Here is a 22,548-nt window from a genome sequence, read left to right as displayed (position 1 = left end):
TCATCTGACTATAATCCACCCTTGCCTCATCATTCTTTCATGTGTCCTCTGTACCTTAGCTCCAATGAAATATGCATATTTTTAAAGTGGTTTGATGTCTGATGTTTATTGGGGTAAATAATACACCTCTTCCTTGTCCAATTTCAAAACCAAAAGGATACGGAGAGGAGGGAAGAGGTACTTGGGAATCAGAAATTACCTTTATTTGATTTAATGATTGTGGGGTGTTTCTTTAGATGCTGTAGGAAAATAAACTTGCTAGCTCTTCACCTTTAAGAAGATTCATCTATCTCATCCCTTGCAAGACAGGATGATAATAGGCTTCCCTCACAGGGGCCACACTTTTTACTACACAAGTGGAGAATTTCCAGAATTCTCCAGAATTTCCAGAATGGCACTGAGATGAGCATGCTTGACTTTTTTTTTTTTTTTTTTTAACTTACTCTGCCACCTATAATGAAAGGTGACTTAGGAGAGAAGGGAGAGAGGCCAACAGGGTAACGCAAGATGCAGTTTAAAAACCACCATCTCTGCGAAACTTTCTTTACTTGTCACTAGGTGCCACTGATATGCACACGTTAACAAAAGGTATAATCTTTATTCAGTGTTTTACATAATTTTTGTAATGCTTAATTATTTGATTATTTTATTAATTTATCTCCTTTCTAAGACTGCTGAATCTTTTGCATTTTGTCCATCTTTATATCCTTTGCTGAGTATTAGGTTAATAATTTGTTTACAGTTGACATTTTATAAACATTTGTTAAATGAATGAATTTTATGTAATTATGTGATACTTACTCTTTCTAAACCGCATTTCTAGCTTTTTGTTAGGACCTTAATGTTATTTTTTATTTTCAAGTTTGGAGGTTTTTGATGATTGCTTTTTATCTGTTAATATTTCTGGCTTTGCCTTTGCTGAGGTATTGACTGTGATATCTAGTCAGAGCTCTGGAACTAAATTAGGCAATTTTTATTAAAATAATTGAATAGTTAGAGTTTGATACTTAAGAGCAGCATTCTTTTAACACCATTTTGTATTTTGTTTCCATTAACAAAGTACAATTTTGCAGTTTTACTTTTTAAAGGTTAAAGAATTGCTTAGTGAGTGAGAGAGGTAACTTACTGCCTAAAAGAAATCTACTCTGTACTGTGGTACAGTCAGAGTACTGGATGACACACTTCTATTTTATTCAGGTTACTTAAAATTGAATTGCAATCTTCTATGACATGTAAAGAGCTTAGAAGTTGCCACTCACATATTCACAGTAAGAAAAAGCTGAAAACAGAAAATCATCAACTTTTCATAGATTTGTCAGAAAACTGAAGGCACAGGACAAACCAATACTCCACAAACTGGAGAGACAGATAAATATCAGCTTACCAAGAGAAACTATTGATAGAACCAGTTAACTACATGGAAAACATAGACTGTAATTAGCAAACTGCTGGAGGCTGAGTGTAGATTAGTTTAAGTCTTAAGAGTACCCTTACACTTCGTGAGTTTAACCTCAAGAAGCCCCTCTACCAGGTTCTCATAGTGATGATAGGAAAAAAAATCCCCTTGTGTTCTGGGTAGGGTTAGGGGAAAAATAACCATTTTTAAACATGCCCATTGTGTTTTGTTCTCCCTTTGAAAGGCTGCCCCCAGGGCCTTCCCTGGTGGTGCAGCGGTTGAGAACTGGGCTGTGAGGCTGCCCTCAGCCTCTGCAGCGCTGGTTTGTTCCCCGGCAGCTGGCCAGGGTCCCACAAAAAAAAAAAAGGCTGCCCCCATGGAAACTTCTTTACTGTACCCTTATCTGACCTGAAGGATGGACATTTAGCCAACTCCAACCCCCTCTAGCTTTCATGTCTCTTAAGGGGAGGGGGAATAAACTGAGATACTCTTCTGAAGGACATTAGCCCAGGAATTGTGGTTCATTAAAATAATGGAGTATAATCATAAGACTATAGACTGCTTTCCCTCCTAAATACCTCATCACCATTTCAGCAGGATTCTAGTATATGAATATTGTATTACTACTGTCAGTGCTACAACATAGAGACTATTAAAGAAGAAATTGTTAGGGAAACCCAGAGACTACAATAAAAACAAAAACAGGGACAGAAGAAATGGACACCTTCAGCTACAATAAATATTGTCTTAAGTTCTAAAACTTTAGACCTGTTTATCTTAATTCCTATAAAACAACTTGGGTCTGCCTTCCAACAAAGAAATTAGAAAGCACGTTAAAATGCTTTAAAAGAAAGAAAAATCATCGTCTGAAAAGATAAAGCAAGCATCAGAACTAAACTTAGATAGGACAGAGATTATGAAACTGAAATAATTGATATGATAAGGACTTTTATAGGAAAAAAGTGGACAACATGCAAGAATAGGTGGGAAAGTCTAAAAAAGAATCAAAAGGAAATGCTAGAATGATCAAAAACACTGTAACAGAAAGGAAAAAGAGCCTTGAATGGGCTTATCAGTAGACTGGTCACAACTGAGGAAAGAATCAGTGAACTTGAGGATTTGTCAGTAGAAATTTCCCAAACTGAAATGCCAAGAAGAGAAGAAAATCTAAATGAAAATGAAACTACACCTTCCAAAACTTATGGAATGTAATGAAAGCAATGCCTAGAGGGAAATTTCCAGCATCAAATGCATATACTAGAAATGACGAAAGATAAAAAATCAATAGTGTAAGTTTCACCCTAGAAAAGTTAAGAAGAGCAGTATAAACCTAAAGCAAGCAGAAGGAAAGGAATGAAAATTAGATTAGAAATCAACGAAATTAAAAAACAGGCAACCAGTAAGATTGTAAGGACAAAGGCTACTAGTTCTTTCACAATTGGGGGAAAATTTTATACACACAAACACTTAAATATTGAACGTATAGATTCATTATAGATAAGAATTAGTGGAATAGTCAAGTTATCATTGGTATATGGGAGGCAAGAGCTCTGTGGCTAACAGATAGTGTTTTAGAGGGACACCTGAAATAGACCGCAGCATACCTACTACTGTGTTGACTCATTAAAGGAAAAGTTCCCACAGAGACAAGAATTGTCAACATTTTCGGAATCTCTTTAGCTTTACTAAATAAATTATCTTTTCTTTCATACCACAGAACTACTGTGCCTTCCATGTCACAGATTTGAGTTACTACTGTAGTTTCTTAACTGATTTCTCTGCATATGGTCTCCATATTTAGACCAATCTCTTTTCAGTTTTCCACATATTCCAAATTTATTTTATGCCTCTGGCTTTCTGGTAACCACCATTCATGTCTCTCTGATTTGCCACCTAACCATGTGTATTTTTGAGTTCTTGCTCTCATTACTTCATGTTTTTGCTCTCATTACTTGATGTGTATATGTGTCCCTTCTCTTTGAAGAGGTCAGAGGCCAAATGCTGAAAAAAAAAAATTCTGTTCTTCCATTAACAACAACAAAAAGACCAACTGTTGAATTCTTAGCAAAAAGTAGATGCATAAGTATTGATTGAATCGAGTACCTGCCTTGCCTAATTCTTGTTCCTGAAATGCCCTTCTTTTTGCCTGTACAAATTCGGTTCCTCCTTTAAAACTTACCTGTGCTGTGAAATCACTTCTGCTTTATAGTCTACATTAATTTCCAAACTCTTACTGTATATGTGTGCTACACGCAATGAACTGCAAGGAATATGGAATGATAACTTCAGTGTCACAAGCATTTATGCATTATGTAAATTAGCATAGAAATTAAAATTACCAGTTAAGAGATTGAAAACAGGGCCTCCCCGGTGGCACAGCGGTGGAGTGCTGGGTTACGAAGCTGCCTGCAGCCTCTGCAGCGCAGGTTCAATCCCCTGCCGCCAGTCGAGGGTCCCACATGGCACGCAGACCTCTCCTGCCGCCCACTGCTCCCCTCAGCAGTGTATTTCGTCAGTCTGCCTGTTCTGTTCCCCGCTCTGGCTTTGGTGAATTCTCTTACCCTCCCATGCTTCGGACTGTACCCAGTGCTTGTATTAAAAAAAAAAAAAAGCTTTAAAAAAAAAAGAGATTGAAAACAAGTGTTTATTCAACACTTGCCTTGGTAAGATACTGTGTTAGTTTTAAGAGGACAAAGTCTCTCCTTCAAGGAACTTACAGTTTAATAGGGAAGTTAAAACATATAGAAAGTAGTTAAGTAGTGAGTTTCATAGGGAGTGTATTTTGAGAGTTCAGAATATGATAGTTGGGGAACTGGTGTAAAGCTTTGTGGATTTGATAGTCCTTGAGTAAATTTTAAATCTCCTAAACTATACATTATTAATACTCTTGTCTTATTGATGGAAAAAAATTGAAGTATATTGGCCTAAATCAGTAAGACAGTTAAACTTAGTACGTCTGCCTTCCCAATCTGCATTTAATCACAACTCTTCATACTTTAGAGGTAATACTGAAGACTTTGCGGAATTGATTGATTGTGGGAGGTAATGGTAATGTACTGTATTACATGCCAGAGGCATGACATGATTGAGATAGTGATGGTGTCATTGATCGCTCAGGGAGCACAACATAAGACAAGAAAAATAGAAGGAAAAATCCTGGTTTTCTGAGTTTTAGATATTGGTGGAAGGGACATCTAGCAATTTGACTAGATACAAGAGACAGTTCAAGGTAGAAGAAACCTGAATGACCACAAAATATATCAAAGCATGTCTGACTTTACCAGAGGTCATATACTAAATTTGTGAGAGTAGCAATATACACATTCTTACACAGTTCTCAAAATTGTCTTTTTTCAGTTGGTTTGTTAAAATCAGTATCCCAGCAAAGTCCACACATTGCATTTGGCTGAATGACTGTTAAGGGATTTATTTTAAGGATTGTTTGTTTGTTTGTTTTGATTTTTTTTTTTTAAAGATTTATTTATTTATACAAGCATTGGGTGCAGTCAGAAGCGCAGGAGGGTGAGAGAATTCACCAGAGCCAGAGCAGGGAGCAGAATAGGCAGAGTAATGAAATACAGAATAGGCAGAGTGATGAAGCAGCGGGCGCCGCAGGAGAGGTCTGTGTGCCATGTGGGACCCTCGCCGGAGCCAGGGATCGAACCGGCGCTGCAGAGGCTGCAGGCGGCTTCACAGCCCAGCACTCAACCGCTGCGCCACTGGGGAGGCCCTGATTGTTTGTTTTTAATGGTTTTATTTTTTCTTTTTGCAGATTAGAACAGTCAGAGAGTCTGGAAGAAAACCAGAGGAATCTCCTTCAGATGACTGAAAAGTTCTTCCATGCCATTATCAGTTCCTCCTCAGAATTTCCCCCACAGCTTCGAAGTGTATGCCATTGCTTATACCAGGTATGTTTGAGGTTGGAGATTACCATTATTAATCCAAAGCTAAATTAGAAGAATGCTTTTCAAAGAGGGATTTAACTGCTCTTAGTGGGTGGTTAGCATTCTTGAGTTAATTTGAGTGAGTAATACATTGAGAATTTTGCAAGTGACTTTAAAAATTTTAGTATTGCTTAGAAGATGGTCTGAAGTATTTTAAGGGAATGCTTTAGAAATAGTAAGTTTCCCATGTATTAGGAGCAAGTTTAAAATGCACTGTATCTATTGGGTATAAATGTATATGGTTGGAATGAGATACACTGTGGAGTTTTGGGTGTTACCTCTTGCCTAGATCTTTTCACATGTGAGGCAGATCTACTCCTTGCTATCTGTGTTTTGAAATACTTGATCAATAATTTTGGTTTCTTCATTAAGATGTAAAGTATTTGCTCAACAGGTTTCCCCAGGACAGAATAATTGGTTTATTTTATGTAGACTGCTACCTGTAAAATATATTGTATCATGATTTAAATCAAATTATTGGGCTTTCTTAACCCTAGTCCTACAAGTAATGCTTTTGAGTTCAGATGCCTCGTCATTACCTACTTATTGAGGAAATTAAGTCTCTGTACTTTTATGATTTCCATTGTGTTTTTGAATTGCATATACAGTTTTAGGAATAATTTATTCATTCCAAAGGTGATTAATGCAAATTCACATTAACCTGTTCAAACTGTGATTGTGAAAGAAATTCTAGTGGATCTGAAGTCTGGGACAGGAGTCCGTGTAGAGAATTTATACATTTACCAAAACCCATCCCTTTGTGTCTCCTTCTTTGAAGAGTCATCCCCACTCTTTTAATTTTTTTATATTTTTTTTAAACACAGGCCTTCAGTTGCCTAGAGACATTAGCAATCATTATTTAAAAAAGCTGTTTCAGGCTGCTGTGTGAGTTTCCTCCCATTTGCTATTTATAATGATGTATCTGCTGTATCTATAAAAAAAACTTTTCTCCATATACAGAAATGGTAAAGCATACTTAGCATTAAAACTCTCTTAATTTATCACGATTTTTTCCCTGCTTTTTCAAAATAGCTCAAGGAAGCTTAGGAGAACCTCACATAATTTTTTCAGCTAAATAAATCTGAGACTAGAATGTGGTTAAGTTATAATACAACTAGAATAGGAAATACAGTACAGTGAATATTATGTTTGGGTATTATTTATGTTTCTTTTTAAATCTCATTTGTTAATTCTTCTGTTCATAAAACCAGGCAAATAAGTACCAGTGAGTATATATTAAAAAAATAATCTGAATCAGCTTCCTGGTTGGCCAACTGTTTTCAGAGAGAGCAAATGGGTATCTAAGGTGGCAGTGGTTTCGACATTAGCTGCTTAAAAGTGAATGGGTACAGATGTTCTGATTGCTTGATTTAGAAGATTTTCGTAGAAATTTTTTATGTTGTCATCATAAAAGAAAATTTTTTGTGATATCGGCAAACTTGGAGTCCAATTTGAGATCATGGTTCTGATAAGGTAAAAAGAATAGGACTTGGCACTTACTAAGTACTTAGGACATATTTAGTGAAGGTAAATTACTCCATCCCCTCCCAACAAAGTAAATAAGATTCTCACCAGCTTTCATAGTTAGGAAGGAAGGGGGAAGTAGTGAAAACAAGTCAGAGTTACGTAATAATTGGTTGCCAGTTAAACATTATGTTGTACATTTTTAAAGCGCTTTATAATAAAACATCCTGTATTAATGACATACCTGAACTATCACATTAAAAATTTCACAGTTAATTCTCTTTAAAAATGTTACTTGAATGTTGTGTCAATGCATTGTTTTGAAGTATTGAATTAACTGTTACAGTGTGGAATACCATGAAGCAAACATATGCTATATTATTTATAAATAAGGCTTTGGTTTTTTATGAGTTTCTGATAACAGGAAATTTTACATTTACTTGTTAAAAAGAACGGAAAAAAACCTTTGATCCCAACATATTCTTTCATTGAGCCTCCTTGACAATGAGTTATTCCCTTTAGTTTGCTCTTTTATTTTTATTCATCTTCCCTCTTCTGGCTTTTTCTTGCCCTTTTGATTGTGGCAATAACTTAACAGTGCCTTTCTACTTTTATGTTTTGCTGGGAGGGATAGTAGTCGATTGTTTTTTTTTCCTCTAGTAAATATGGCTTCTGCTTTGGGACCTTTGGGGAAATTTTGAAAGCTAAGTGAGTATATTGCTGGTGAATAAACTTCTCTGAGCTTTTAGCTCTTTATACTCAAGTTCATATTTTTGCCGTGTAAGCCTTTTTCAAATCATGCTTTTTATCCAGCTCTCATATTTTATATATCTCCTTACTCATTGGACTGGGTTCAGGTTATATAAAAAAAGCCAACAGTGAACACGTATCAGATTTATAATTAAGGCATTTTGTCATATACTTCTACTTTTCCTCCTGATAGTTTTGGAATAATGAGAAAATGACTCCCAGAATGGACATTCTCTTAAGTTATGGTGAGAGAATTCTGATAAGGAACTAAATATTATGATTCTAAATACATGTCATCTTTTACCAGTAAATCTGCTTCTCCAAATAGAACTAGTTTGCACAAAATTTTAAAATCTACAAATGATAATTATGTACCATAATTGAAAAAAAATCTATAGAACTGCATTTTTGTGATTTACTACTGGTGTTTTCACATGTAGCCTAAAATTTGAACCAAAGCTCCATGAGTTAAGTAAGGGCTGTGTTGTCTTGTTTTTACTACTGTCTCCCAGTGCATAGAGTTGATATCTAGCATGTAGGTGCATAATAACTACTCGGATGGATGTATGGACGGATGGATGGAAAAATGCTGAACTAACTTTAAACTCAAATTATGGGTCATGGTGTTAGATTCACAGATTTCTTAGAATAAAATTCCGTGTATAGTAGATTAAAGAATTCTAATTTCATTTTGAGAATATTTGAAAAATAATTGTTCTGCCTAGTCCAGTCAGGAGTTTTCTTTCAATTTTAAAAGAACTCTTTGGCCTAGAAGAAGCTCTGAGAGATGAAACCAATCTCTGTAGGTTTTTCAATTTTTTTTTTTTGAGACATTCTGATCAATGTGAAAAAAATTTAAGTAGATTTACAGTTTTAGTCTATAGTTTTCTCTGCAGTTTCTTCACTTTAATATTTATTAATGTGTATTTTTATTTAAGCTGATAACATTCTTCTCCCAAATGTTGCAGAGCTTTTAACCTCCTCTGATTAGAACTTTTTTAGGAAGTAGCCTGCAAATAGAAAAATGTATAAAATTTTAGAGAAATCTTTCTTGGAGAGATTTTTAATCCAGAATCGCTAAGGTGAATTTTCTATTATATTTAGCCATTTAAAAAAATTTTAATCAATAGGAACTTAAAAGTCAGATATCAGCAAAAAAGAACTTTAAGTCAATTGAAGGATACACAGAGAAGTATCTTATGTATCAACAAAAATTATGTAGACACATGGAAGTGCTTTTAGTGTGTGATCTACTTTTAATGAACATTTTACATAAAATTCATCAAAAGCTAGGAATTAACTGAAATGTAAAAATTAAATATCCTCAAATTCACTGGAGGAGACCTTTTTTTATGATTTATAGCCAGAAATAGTAGATATGATTGTCTCAGCATTTCTTGCCGTTAATGTAGTGCTTTGGCTTTAAAATGTAATAAAAATAAAAATCCAGAAATAAAATTTATCTCTCAAAATTTAGTTGATTTCTAATTTTTTTGTTGATTCCATTTGTGTTACATTTTATCGTGTAATTTTATGTACAAGCCAACATTGTTTTTGTTGCTGTATGTAGTTGGTGCTGTGACTTGTTTGTGCTCATCTCTGTTCTGTAGGCAACTTGCCACTCCCTACTGAATAAAGCTACAGTAAAAGAAAAAAAGGAAAACAAAAAATCAGTAAGTTTGGAGAACTTTTTATTAGCTGTTTCTTTCAAAGCAAAACAAAAATCTTTTGCTGTTTGTTAAGAACATCTTCACTTCAGCCTATTTGACCTTCACTGTAAAATCATTCTACTAATTCTGGCACAAAATAGCTTTCATTTCGATTAACCCTGGAATTAAGTTACATTGAAACATTCTCTGTGTTCCTTTGGTTTGATTTAGCCCAAAGGCATTTTGGGGACATTTGTGCTTTGAATATCCCTGGTTTAATTTTATTACTGTTGTATTTAAAACTATAAATGAATGCAAAAGGAACTTAATTTCAAGGCCTTAGGAAGCACTGACTCTCTTCATTCTTGCTTCTGGTTTGCAGGTAATGTGAGTGGTTTCTTTTCCTAGAAGTGAACATTTTTCTAAATTGTTAGAAGAAAGGAAACTGTCACTTTCTAAATCTTACCTAAAAGTTGCTATATTTTATTTTTTACTTATATTTTTATCAAGGCAGTTTCTGCCAGAATTCAGTTATTTGTGCTTAAATTATAAAAATCCTAATGGCAAAACTCTTTATTTTAGAGAAAATCATTATCAAACTATTGGGATTGAGAATTTAGTACTTTTGAAATGAAGGAAAAGTCAGTGAGTCCATATTTGTACACAAGCTTTCACTTTATTTTGTAAACATTATATAAATATATTATTATCTGCTTCTATGAATGTGTCCTAATATAAAAAGGAGAAGAAAATTATGGTAGTCATAATTATTTTCTTCCGGTGAGTGCAATTTGTCCAAAATATAATATGCATTCATTTTTAATTTGCCATTACTATAAGTTATCCTTATCAGGCCGAGTATTATTTTTTCATTTAATCTAAATTATTTCAGAGAAAGATGTAAAGAAAACCTTTTCTGGAGTCATGTAGGTAGTTTATTTTAAAAGGTAGAATATAGAATAAAGTAGAATATATATTTTAGAATATAGTATTCATCTGGTTTCATCTTTCATTCCTTATCTAAGCTTCACATAAAATAAATTTGTTTTAAATTCAGAGCTAAGAATTTACAGAGAATTTTTTTTTTTAATCCATGCAGGAATTTTTTTGAGTATGTTAAGTAATTTTGGTCAGTTATGAGCAAATGGATTGGATTGGATGGCTTTCTTGCTTAATAAAAACATTTCTTTCTAATGCTTCAGCCTTCTAATTCTCTAAATGTGGATTTAACATAATATACACCATCACCGTTGAAATTAATTTATGTGTCTTAACACTCTTGTCCAGTGTTACCCTATGCCATTGTGTAGTATATCACATAAATTAAAATTCAACCTTTCTGTTTCACTAGAGCATGTTTTTTCCTAGCCTTCCTAATAATGCTTTATTTATTAATATTTTATCTGAAATTATTTTCTTGAATTGTTTTTTTTTCTATTAGCATTATTTTCAGATTTTTAAAAAGGTTTTGGGTATAATATTAAGTATTGGAAATGTATTACTCAGTACAGGTCATTTGAGGTCGTCCTGGAAACAAAGGGAATGTAATTGGTAATTTGAGTTATTTTAGATTGTATTCCAAAGCTTTAAGACAGTATGGTCATTGTAGATTTAAATTATTGGTTTATGGAGTTGTTTGCTTAACAGAATCCAATGATTGTTTCTTTTAAAAGCAAGCTTTTGTGAGATATATATATATATATATATATATTATGGATTGGAATGTGTAAAATATATGAAGAAGGTTCTGACCTCTGGTAGATATAGCTGTGTGGTTTTAGTACAGATAATTATGCTGTTTATATGCTGACATTGTAACTGGATATCTTTTGAAAATTTAATTTTCTACATAGGGAGCATTTGTAGTAGTTAAGCAGTATAGGTAGTGATCCTCTTACTGATGAATAGTTTAGAACTGCATTTGCTTGTAACATGTAGTTCAACTTTAAAGGGAGTAAAAAGGACATTTGTCTCACAGTAGACTTCAGCATAAAGACCAACCGAACTTTTACCTTTCATGCAGAATATCTTTTAGATTTTTGAATTAAAAAATAAAACAACACTGTGTGTATATTTGAGGTAAAATTACGTTGGTGCTAAGAGATGTATTTTTCATTAACTGACTCATGAAATTTATTATAGTTACTTAATACTGATTATGTTTTATCAAGTTTTAGCTCCAAAAATATACTAGCATAAGTGAGACATTTTATTATATGGCACGTAAAACATGTATGTTCCTGAAGTATGGGTACTTTGAGTTTTAGCATTAATTATTTTGAAGATACGGAAAATAGTGAAGTTACTTTCATATATTTTACAATATTGTCTCTTTGCAAAAATAATTCAGATTTTCATTAAATCTGAGACTGAGTAGTATTGATTATAAATCAGGTATTAATGTGAATCTTAATAATAATTATGTGAACACTTTAAATCTTTACTGGAAATAAAAATAGCTACTTTCAAAAATAATTTTAAAGAGTTCTTCATATGCATGTAAAGTGTTATGAGATACTTCCAAGCAGGTTAGTCTTTTAAAAAATTAACTGGTCCTTTGCTCTTAGCTTTTAAACGATTTGCATTATTAAACTAAATTTATGCTAATTATTTTAAAACAACATATTTAAAATTAAATATAAGGCAGTTTTAATTCTCTTCCTTCTTGCTCACTCCTTAAAATTTTGTTTTTGTAGATTTGTTGATATTTTTCTTCTGTTTTAAAATTAAAATTTGGTAGTCTGAATATCTTGAAATTGCATGAAGAATTTTATCTGTGAATGTATACATTCTTTTTTCTGTTTCTAGTCCCCAGAAGTTTGAACATGCTACTAAAATCATAAAAGCACTTGAATGTTCTTAATTCTATTTCTAAAATCATATTTTGGTTAAAAATAACTCTACAGCAGTATTTGGTTTTTAAGACATTCTTCTAAGTTTGCTATAGTTAGCTATCTTGAGCAGTTTCCTCTTATGCAAGTGCTAGGGTTATTCTTCATGCACTAGCAACCAAAGTACTATAACAGGAAGAAAGCTTCCCGCGCTACATAGCAGAAATGAAAGTGAGACTATATTAGTTATAACTCACCTCTGATACAAAGGTTTTCTTTGGCCTAAAAAAATCATTCTCTAAAGTCTTATTTTTACTGCCTCCCAATCAAATTGTTTTGAGGCTTTAGGTGGTCAATACATTTAAAATGCATGCCACATGAAGCACTAAATGGAATAAAATGAACTAAATAATCCTATTCTTACCAGAGTTAATCTGGAGTTAGTGGGCCATGTGAATTCGTGACAGGAGGATTACTTTATTGAGGTATTGTGAAGAAGACTTATGTGAGATTGAAAGATAAATCCTATTTTTTCATTTTCCACCAACATCCTTTGAAAATCATGTTTATCCCCAGAATCCCAGAAGATTGAGTGGAGTGCTCCAGTTCCACCTTTGTAGTTACCACTGCATTAAGCAGCAGTTAATCACATCAAGCAAGAATAGTTGAAGAGATTGAAATGTTTTTTACGTGTTCTTTAAAAATAAGTGTGTAGTATATGTAAAAATGTGAATTTTAGAATAGTATAATTTTCATATGTTAACTTAATTTTAAACAGTAGGCCCTGGGAAGAGATGGGAGCTGAGCCAGTTTCATAACTTTTCCTAATCTAACTTACCTATTACTTTGCCTTCAAATTGGTGAAGAAAATGAACTGGTAGTAACATTACTTGTAAGTATATTTTTTCTCAGTAGGAATCTAAAAAAGTTAAATTTTGTTTGTATATTGCAACCATTTTGCTCAAGAAATTGAATTGTACCTGGTATACAACAAAATGTAAGTATTTACTGTTAGGAATAGGATGTTTCAGGGGTGTGCTGTTGAAAACTTAGAGTTACCATAGCATAGTTAAGCACATTCTCATATCTATAAATCTTACCGAAATATAATCTAAATGTGAAAATTTGGTCTGCAGTACAATGATGATAAAATTAGGATAATTTTTCAGGTCTTTTCTACACAATTCATCCATGAGATTTTTTTCTTTTTGTAGGTAACCTTTATTGTGCTTTAAAATGATGGACAGTAAGAACTAAGAATAAACTTTACTTACTGATGTTCTGGAAGTAGGAACACAGAAATGTATTAATTCACGAAGATTGGTCTTTTCTGAGTTTTTATGCTAAGTTGACCTTCAAGCTTATTCTTCCCTTTTCCTTGTTTTAATTTAAACCATATATTCATTTTTCAACTCCTTGTTTTTAGGTGGTTAGCCAGCGTTTCCCTCAGAACAGCATCGGTGCAGTAGGAAGTGCCATGTTCCTCAGATTTATCAATCCTGCCATTGTCTCACCATATGAAGCAGGGATTTTAGATAAAAAGCCACCACCTAGAATTGAAAGGGGCTTGAAGTTAATGTCAAAGGTGAAGAATTATTTTTATAATTAACTAAATTTCTCTTCCAATTATAAATTTTTCATTTCACTGTACTTTTGAAATGTATTTTAAAAATGCCCTGTGGTTTTCACTTACATGATTTTATCTTATTTTTGTTTATATTAGTAGGAATTTATTAACTTGCTAGCTGATGGGTTTTATTATCATGGGGAAATGTTTTTGTAAACGTCTTCTGAAGATAGCTTGCTATCGTTCTGGAAATTCTGAAATGGAGAATGTATAGTATATGATACAGTATATGAATGTATAGTATATGATAGTATATGATTTTTCATTTAGAAAAATTTAAAAATTTAATATGTATTTTGTATGTGCAAATATGTATGTGTAATAATTTGAGGAAAAAGAGAAACAACACCTAGTATTTATAGTATGAGAAATAATAGAATTTAACCACCAGTAGAAATTATCAATGACAAAATTCATATTTTTGAAGAATATATAAATGTGTAGACTTCATATGTTATATAATCTGATTCTTTAGAACCCTTTTTTATTGTTTAGATACTTCAGAGTATTGCCAACCATGTTCTTTTTACAAAAGAAGAGCATATGAGACCTTTCAATGATTTTGTGAAAAGCAACTTTGATGCAGCACGAAGGTAAGCAGCTTGTTTGCTCTGTTTGAATCCTGAGTATTTTCAGTTTCACTTAATTCTGTGTGTTTGGTTTATATGATGCTGTTGTATAGGATTTTTTTCTATTCCCTCGCTAGGTCAAGAGATGGTTAATCTTATTTTACTATAAAAGAGAGTGATGATATAAATCCATATTCTTAATAATTTAGTAGTGATTTCCATGTTTGAAAAACAGTATTTTTGACATAGCTATTAAAATAAAGGATTTGAGGTTGTTACAATATGGAGAGCAAAAAGAAAAGATTGCTTTTCTAAAACCCAAATGGTATTGATAATGCATAATAGTGTATAATCAGATGCTAGAATATTTTTGTGTTCAGTTTGGAAGTGTGTCTATACTAAAAAGTTATTCTTTAAACCAGATATTATAGACGCATAAGATTTTTTCATTAATAACTGGACAACTGTTAAAAGTCTTATGATTTTAGAAAACTTGAATTATGCTGGATTTCCATAATTATCTATTGCCTCCCTTTCTCACTCTGAGTTACTGGTTTATCTACAAAGTAGTGATAATACTTTGTTTACCTGTTTGATTGATTTTAGACAAATCATTGAAATAATTTATGAGAGTGTTTTGTAAATGTAAGTTAATTTCCATGGTCCTGCTTTACCTGTACTATAGATCTAACTGATCTGAATTATAGTCTTGATACATACTTGCATAGCTCTTTCTCCCAGTTTCTTGTTATAGTGCATGTCAACTTCTGTTAGGGAAATTGGAGTTTAAAAGGTGTGTATTGTTTGATTGCAAAACTTGTTAGAAAGAAAATGAATGTCAGCATAGGATTCATATTCTAGTAGATTGACTACAGAAAATCGAGAACAAATGTTCTGATGCTGGAACTGACCTAGCAGACTATATAATGTCTTGGAGACCTTTTGTCTAGTCTCAGACTCTCATTCCATATCTGTAAAGTAGTTTATCTCTAAAGTCTCATCCACCTAAATTTTCTTGTTGTCTATCTCCAAAGCCTACTTTAAAACTGAAGCCAATCACCGGAAATGAAAAACCAACTTTCTCCCTGTCTCTTCTTTTTTTATTTAATGGCAATCACATTGTGTCATCAAACTCTGTGTATTTGTAATTTGTTGTTTCACAGAGTTATTTCATATAAATTTAATTCAAAGAGATATGAATGTGTCTGTTTTTAAAAATTCTAATGACTTTACATTTTTGAAGGTTCTTCCTTGATATCGCGTCTGATTGTCCTACAAGTGATGCGGTAAATCATAGTCTTTCCTTCATCAGTGATGGCAATGTGCTTGCTTTACATCGTCTCCTTTGGAATAATCAAGAAAAAATTGGCCAGTATCTTTCCAGCAACAGGTAAGATTTCTCAGTCATGGGGATATTGAAAACTTAGTTTAAATTGTTAGTAAAATTACTGGTCATGAATAGTACTTTATGCTTTGCACCTTCTTGGAATAAGAATTATAATTTAGAAAGAGGAGTGTAGAAATGTCAACTCTTTAAAAATATAGGCAAAAGATGACCTCGTGTTTTATGATCAAAAAACCCACCTAGGGGTCAAAGACTTTCTTTTTTTTATATCAAGAGATTAAAATTAACCCTTTGGGTTTTTCTGCTTTGCAAACTGTCAGACATAATGTAAAACAAGGCATAGAGATGTTTGAATTTATTAGAAGATCAAATGAGTATTCACATCTCAATCTAATTCTTAGGAATTTTAATAATTAAAACAACAATGTTTACTCTGTGATAAACCTATTTGTGATATTCTTAAGTATATGCAAATAAAACTTTAAAGAAAAATGCTAAATAATTAAAATTACTAATTTTGAGTTTCACTAGCTGCCTTTAGCTATTTCTTACAGCCTGAATCACTTGCTATTCATTGTAGTTATGTGTGTCTCTAATAGCTCCAAATTCCTATATATGAGTTCTCTTGTAAAGGTGTAATATGAGTCCAGATTATCTTTAAAAGCCAATAGAAGTGGTTAACTGTTTGTGGGAAAGATAAAAGATCATGAAATTAAGGCTAAGCAATTAGGAGATGGGAATCTAAACAAGAGAGCTTTTCAGTATGATGAATTGTTAATAGATTGGAGTAGATAGTGCCCTGAAATGGAAAGATGAAGGTGCTTTATCTACATGACACTAAAACTGTGGAAATTATAAAAGCAAATATTTACTTCTCTTTCATAGTTCAGATATTCTGTAGTTTGATGCTACAGAGATTTTTTATTTTTCATATTTTCCTTGTGTATTACCTAAATGTGTAACTGCCGGTTCTAGGGTACACAGACTCTAGTTTATTAGTGCATGCCACCTTATATTTTGACCAGCACTATGTGAAAATGCTTCTTTTTTTTTAAAGATTTATTTATTTATGCATACAAGAACTGGGGTACAGGCCAGAGATGCGGGGGGGAGGGTGAGAGGATTCACCAGGCACGACTGGGGAACAGAACAGGCAGATTGACTGAAATACACTGCTGAGGGGAGCAGCGGGTGAGACAGGAGAGGTCTGCTGTGCCATGTGGATAGCTCCCTGGTCAGGGATTGAACTGGTGCTGCAGTGGCTGCGGATAACTTAATAGGTTGCATCTTAACCCCTTTATACAGATCATCACCAAGTTGGCATTAGCAGACTTCGTAATTTTTGCCAATTTGATGTGTGTGAAATAGCATCATGTTATTCTTACAGATACTAAATATCTAATAGTTGTTGAAAATTTCATTTATCTGGTTTAGCAGAAATCTGATACTAGGGATAATATGTCCAGCTTCTAAAAAGTGGTTTCTTAATGTGGATTCTTTCATTCCGAGAAAAAGTTGATTAAAATGTTATTTTTACTCACTGATTGGCCACTTAATGGTAAAGTATTAAGAATACTAGAAAAAGGGCCTCCCTGGTGGCGCAGGTGGTTGAGCACAGCACTGTGAAGCTGTCCACAGCCTCTAAAGTGCGGGTTGGATCCCCATCTGCCGCGCGGAGCAGCCCACAGGGCACTGCAGACCTCTCCTGACCTCTCCTGTCTCGCCCACTGCTCCCCTTAGCAGTGTATTTTGGTCATTCTGCCTGTTCTGTTCCCCACTCTGTCTCTGTTGAATCCTCTCACCCCCCACACCTCTGGCCTATACCCCAGTTCTTATATGCATAAATAAATAAATCTTTTTTTAAAAATACTAGAAAAAAATTTCTATGTAAATGTTGTAGTTTAGGCAGTGATCACATTCCAAAGATGTTTTGGTGTATACACATAACTGCTGAGGTCTTTTTGGTAGTGTATATATTAGCAGGGAGTATCAGTTGACAATAAAGAAAAAAGCAACAAAGAAATGTGTACTGCTAAATGTGAACTGCTACTTTTTTCCTAAGTGATTTGCTGTGTCTAGGGATCATAAAGCTGTTGGAAGAAGACCTTTTGATAAGATGGCAACACTTCTTGCATACCTGGGTCCTCCAGAACACAAACCTGTGGCTGATACACACTGGTCCAGCCTTAACCTTACCAGTTCAAAGTTTGAGGAATTTATGACTAGGTAAAGTACCACCTTAAAATGATGATTACTTTCTTTTTGATTGAATTGCAGAGTTTAGCACCAGACCACTTGTTAGATATACTTGTATTTCTAATAGGAGATTATTGGGGAAGTTATAATTGTATTTGCCTCTTTTGAGATCCCGCTTTTAACTTACTCTATATATTAATTGATACGTACTTTCTTTTATAGTTTGTTTTATATATAGTCTGTTTTCCTATTTAATAGTATCTTATTGAGCAGTAGTTTATGATGTTGCTTTGAGGTAATTTGCATTTAATACTTGTGAGGAAAAGCAGGTAATATTTTTATATTCTAGTTAAGGAAAATATGATTCAGTGTGAACTATCTGCTTAAGATTTCACACCTAATTCATAGGTTCTTGGCTTTTAAATGCTGAACTCTTTCTACCATGGTAACATTTTTAGATCCCTCCTTAATGTTAATGATATTAACTCTCTTACATTGAGGATCAGAAAATGCAGTATATTTCAATATACTGATAAAGTATCCGTGAATATATACTTTGACTCAGTGATTTAATTTGTGAACTGAAAGAAACTCATTTTTAGACCTTTCATTTCATTTTTCATAGATGAATTGAATACTTAAAATATTAATAAATGAAAACTCAAAGACTTGTCTCAAAAAAAATGCCACAATTAAAAACAATTCTATGGTTAATATCACTGTTCCATTAGTTTTCTTAGGATACTCCTAAGAACCACCCTGATTCACAGAGTAGTCCCTTGAAATTTTTGGTACATGTTGCCAAGCTGGCCTACAGGAAACCTGTTGCTTTTTAAATATTTTGCCAGTTTGTATATTTTATCATTGATCTGGTTCCGTCAAGATTTTTGTAAACATTCAATGGACAATATTAAGCCTATGAGTTACTCTATTCTTTTGTCTTTCAGGCATCAAGTACATGAAAAAGAGGAGTTTAAGGCTTTGAAAACATTAAGTATTTTCTACCAAGCTGGGACTTCTAAAGCTGGGAATCCTATATTTTATTATGTTGCGAGGAGGTAAGAATACTATGTTTTAGTTTCTCTTAAGAGTTTTTAAAATGGTAGCAAAGGTAAGAGACAGCTAGTTTGAGGTTTGCCCATTTGACTTACCTAGACTTGCACACAAGTACCTGAGAGAATAAAGCTGGGTGAACTTCCTATCCAAAAATTTTGTTCAGAATGTTAGAAATTGCTTTTTAGATTACCTATTTCATAGTGGTTTCTCTTTCTAACATCAATTTTTATACTACTTACTATAGATTAATTATCAAGATTAAAAAAAATTTATTTTCATGTTTATTCTGATTAATACCCACAACATGATAATTAGGCTTTTTTTTTTAAAGCTGAGAACATTTCAATATGTGTGTGTAATTCAGCATCAGTGTTAAATCACAAATAATTCATAGAAATGGTTGGAAATCTCTATGAGGATGACACAGGTGACAGCCTAAAAAATTGATTGTGTTTGTTCATACTGTCTTCAGTCAAGGTTAGTTTCTAAAAAAAACCTTTCTGGAAATGTTGGGGACTTTTCCTTAATGCAGATATGATATTTATATTACATTCCCAGTCATTGTCTTTTCTTGGCTCATTCTGCATCTTTTTGAGTGACACTATTTGGTTAGTTTTATTCTTATTTTAGTATGTTGTAAACTCATGGTAACTGAATCTTAGAACAATGTGATACAATAAAGTGACCGTTGATTTTGGAGTCTCGAGAACTGTGCTTAGTTCTGTCTTCACTAGCTATAAGGTTAATCTCCGAGTTTCATGAATTTTATATAAATTGAGGAATTATGTTAGTAGATCGAAGGTCATGGGTGACAAAAACTTGGCAGTGTGTAGGAAACAGAGCTTGAGAAATAGTGGGAGAGGAGTGAAGGTAGAAGTTGTGAAACTTGTTTAATTTAGAAATTGTTAAGACTAGGAAGTTCCAAGAACAAGGTTTTAGAGAATCAAGAGTGTGTGGAAACTTGCATATATCCTTAGCTCTCCTCTTTAACAGCTTTGAGTAATATCTCTTTACTTTCCCATGAAAATCTTCTCTCGATCTTTTATCTCTTCTGAGATAAAATTGAATAAGGTAATTTTTAACTTTACACTTTAGATGTTTGTATTCCAGCCAAACCTTTAATACAAACAGTGTATTTTGACTTATTTTGTCTAAATAATTAAAAGTGAATCATTGATGAGAAAGAGAGATATATGTCTTCCTCCCCTTTATATTCTTGTTAGTTTAAACCTAGCAGAGATTTCTGGAAAACCTCAAAGCTGGGTTTCTTTTTCTTTAGGATCAGAAACTGTAAGATAGCCTTCCTTGTCTGGAGTGGTCTAGAATACACCAAAGAGAAGTAGAATGGCATGATAAAGATACCCTCTGTTGGATTGAATCAGTGACTTGAGAGTACTAAGGATCTCTGGCTCTGCTGCTTATTAGTTGTGTAATCTTAGATGAGTTTGTTTTTTCAATCTGCTTCTTCAATGTTTAAAAAAAGAGGGATAGGTGCTTATAAAAACTATGCTGTTTACCACTCACATAAAGTGTTTATTGTGGACTATACAGTTCTTTATAGATTATATTTGAGGGTTGTTGGGGTTTTTTGTTTGTTTTTGGATAGAACTTCTAATTTCATATTTTCCAATCCTTTGAGTTTTTTACTCAGATCTACAAAAAGTTCATCCTGGTCTTCATTTTCAACTGATGTAAAATGTGGATCTGGGCAGAGAAAGGCCTAGTTCCTATGTAGAAGTCCAAAAGATAGTGAAGGCCTTATCTCTGTAGAACCAACTTTGTCAAAGAGCAATTAGGCCTGATTTCTCATTTGATAATTTTATGTTTCTGTGGCATAGACTACCATGTGCACTAGTTAATGTTTTCTGAACTGTGGATTCCAGTCAACTTACAGGTATTTCGTAGACATTGAAGATTTGACATGTCCAAAACTTAATTCAGTATATAGTCAAATCAGACTTTCTCAGTAGCATCACCATCTTTTCCCACTCTAAAAAAACCTAATCATTTAAAATTCTTCCCTCTTTTCCTTATGCTCCATATTATTAGTAACCAGGTCTGATTTACCTGTGATATCTTGGCAAATCAATTCAGTTATTTAGTTAGGCTTTTAATTTTGCAAAGGCATCATTCTAATTTTCTCAAGAAGATAGACCTTAGGGAAATCATAAATTATAGTGGAGTCTGCCCAAATACAGACTAAACTAAATGGCTATTCATTCTGGAGCCAATTTATGCTCTTTTGCTCTCGGCTTTATGTTCAATTCTGCCACATGATTTTCCTCTTTCTATATCCCTTCAACTTTAGCTCCAGCTAGTAACTCTTTCATTACCTCAGTATTTCACACTTAGAATTCCAGTAAAAGGATGTGATTCAGCTGAAAATTATCTCTATTTGCAAAACTTTTAATGCTAGGTGCTGGCCAGCCAGAAGATTTCTGGCTATCCCTAACTAAGTCAAATCATGTGCCTGGCCCAATAGTTACGTGATTCAGAATGACTACCTAGTGTTATTCCTTTATCAGAAGCTGCTGTTAGATTTATATTTTATTTTTTTTTTTTAAAGATTTATTTATTTATTTATTTATGCAAGCACTGGGTACAGTCAGAAGCGCGGGACGGTGAGAGAATTCACCAGAGTGAGAGCAGGGAGCAGAGCAGGCAGAAGGACCGAAGTACACTGCTGAGGGGAGCAGCGGGCAGCAGGAGAGGTCTGTGCGCCATGTGGGACCCTCCTTCAGTGGCCTGGGAGCTGCCGGGGATCGAACCAGCGCTGTAGAGGCTTCGGGCAGCTTCGCAACCCAGCGCTCAACCGCTGCGCCACCGGGGAGGCCCAATATATTTTATTTTTAATTGAATTTTAATGGTTTGATGTTACTGTTAGGTACATTGGAAATGTCTTTTAAACCATTTTCCCCCACTGCCATTGTGGAGACTGTTAGTAGCTCATACCTATAATAATGCAACATTATCCTCCCAGATAGCTACTTCCAAGTCATCTTAACATTGACTCTGGAGGCTGTTTCCAATATAAATATAATCTTATCTCTTTCAGTGTGTTACATAGCTCCATTGATGCCCTCATATAAAGTTCAGGTTCTATAGTCAGGCATTCAAGGTTATCCATAGTTTTAACATAGTTTACTTAGTTTAACATCTTTTCTGCTATTTCCTGACATATACTTCTGCCCTATAGTAATTAAAATATCATAAATAAAAAGATAATTGTTACACCATTGTTGATAGAGGCAAATAAAAAACAATGTAACTACGTTTCAAAAAGGGAATTGTTGAGAAGTTACTATAGGTCTATATTATGGAATAACGTTAAAACTAACACAAAAGAAATTCTAACTTGTATAATAAACCCAAAAGGATATTAATTGGCACATGTACATAAGAAACTCAAGAATGAAAAAGGAAAAAAAAAATCAAGAGATAGATTGGCTTAATGCATGACTACATGAAATCTTTGAACAGTGTCATCTGGAGAACATCTGTCTTTAATCTTCATTATGATCTCTACTTTCTTTATATTGATCTTATTTCCAGGCAACTCTTCTTAAGCAGTGGGTAGAGATAATTTATGTTCTCCTGATTTAATAACCCCAGTGGAAACACATCTTTCCCTGTGGTTAAAGCAGAGATACAGATGTTGTTGACCTGATTGAGTCATGTGCCAATTCTTGAAGCAGTCTCTATGGCAAGGGGACCATATCAT

At 33.5% G+C, this 22,548-nt stretch overlaps 1 protein-coding gene across 1 annotated transcript in view; it reads left to right on the top strand.

Annotated features, from left to right (window-relative positions):
• NF1 (neurofibromin 1) overlaps window positions 1-22,548 on the top strand; it is a 253,568-nt gene that overhangs the window by 129,075 nt on the left and 101,945 nt on the right. Inside the window, exons 30-35 of the mRNA XM_054689838.1 lie at window positions 5,169-5,304; window positions 13,461-13,619; window positions 14,157-14,254; window positions 15,474-15,620; window positions 17,655-17,801; window positions 18,719-18,829. Of these exons, the coding sequence (XP_054545813.1) occupies window positions 5,169-5,304; window positions 13,461-13,619; window positions 14,157-14,254; window positions 15,474-15,620; window positions 17,655-17,801; window positions 18,719-18,829 (798 nt within the window). The remainder of the gene's footprint in view (window positions 1-5,168; window positions 5,305-13,460; window positions 13,620-14,156; window positions 14,255-15,473; window positions 15,621-17,654; window positions 17,802-18,718; window positions 18,830-22,548) is intronic.

Source organism: Talpa occidentalis, unplaced genomic scaffold (assembly GCF_014898055.3).
Source record: "Talpa occidentalis isolate TD23 unplaced genomic scaffold, MPIMG_talOcc4v2.1 talOcc4.7, whole genome shotgun sequence".
Lineage (NCBI taxonomy): Eukaryota > Metazoa > Chordata > Mammalia > Eulipotyphla > Talpidae > Talpa > Talpa occidentalis.
The sequence above is the reverse complement of the archived record's forward strand: the minus strand, read 5'-3'. Positions and strand labels throughout refer to the sequence as shown.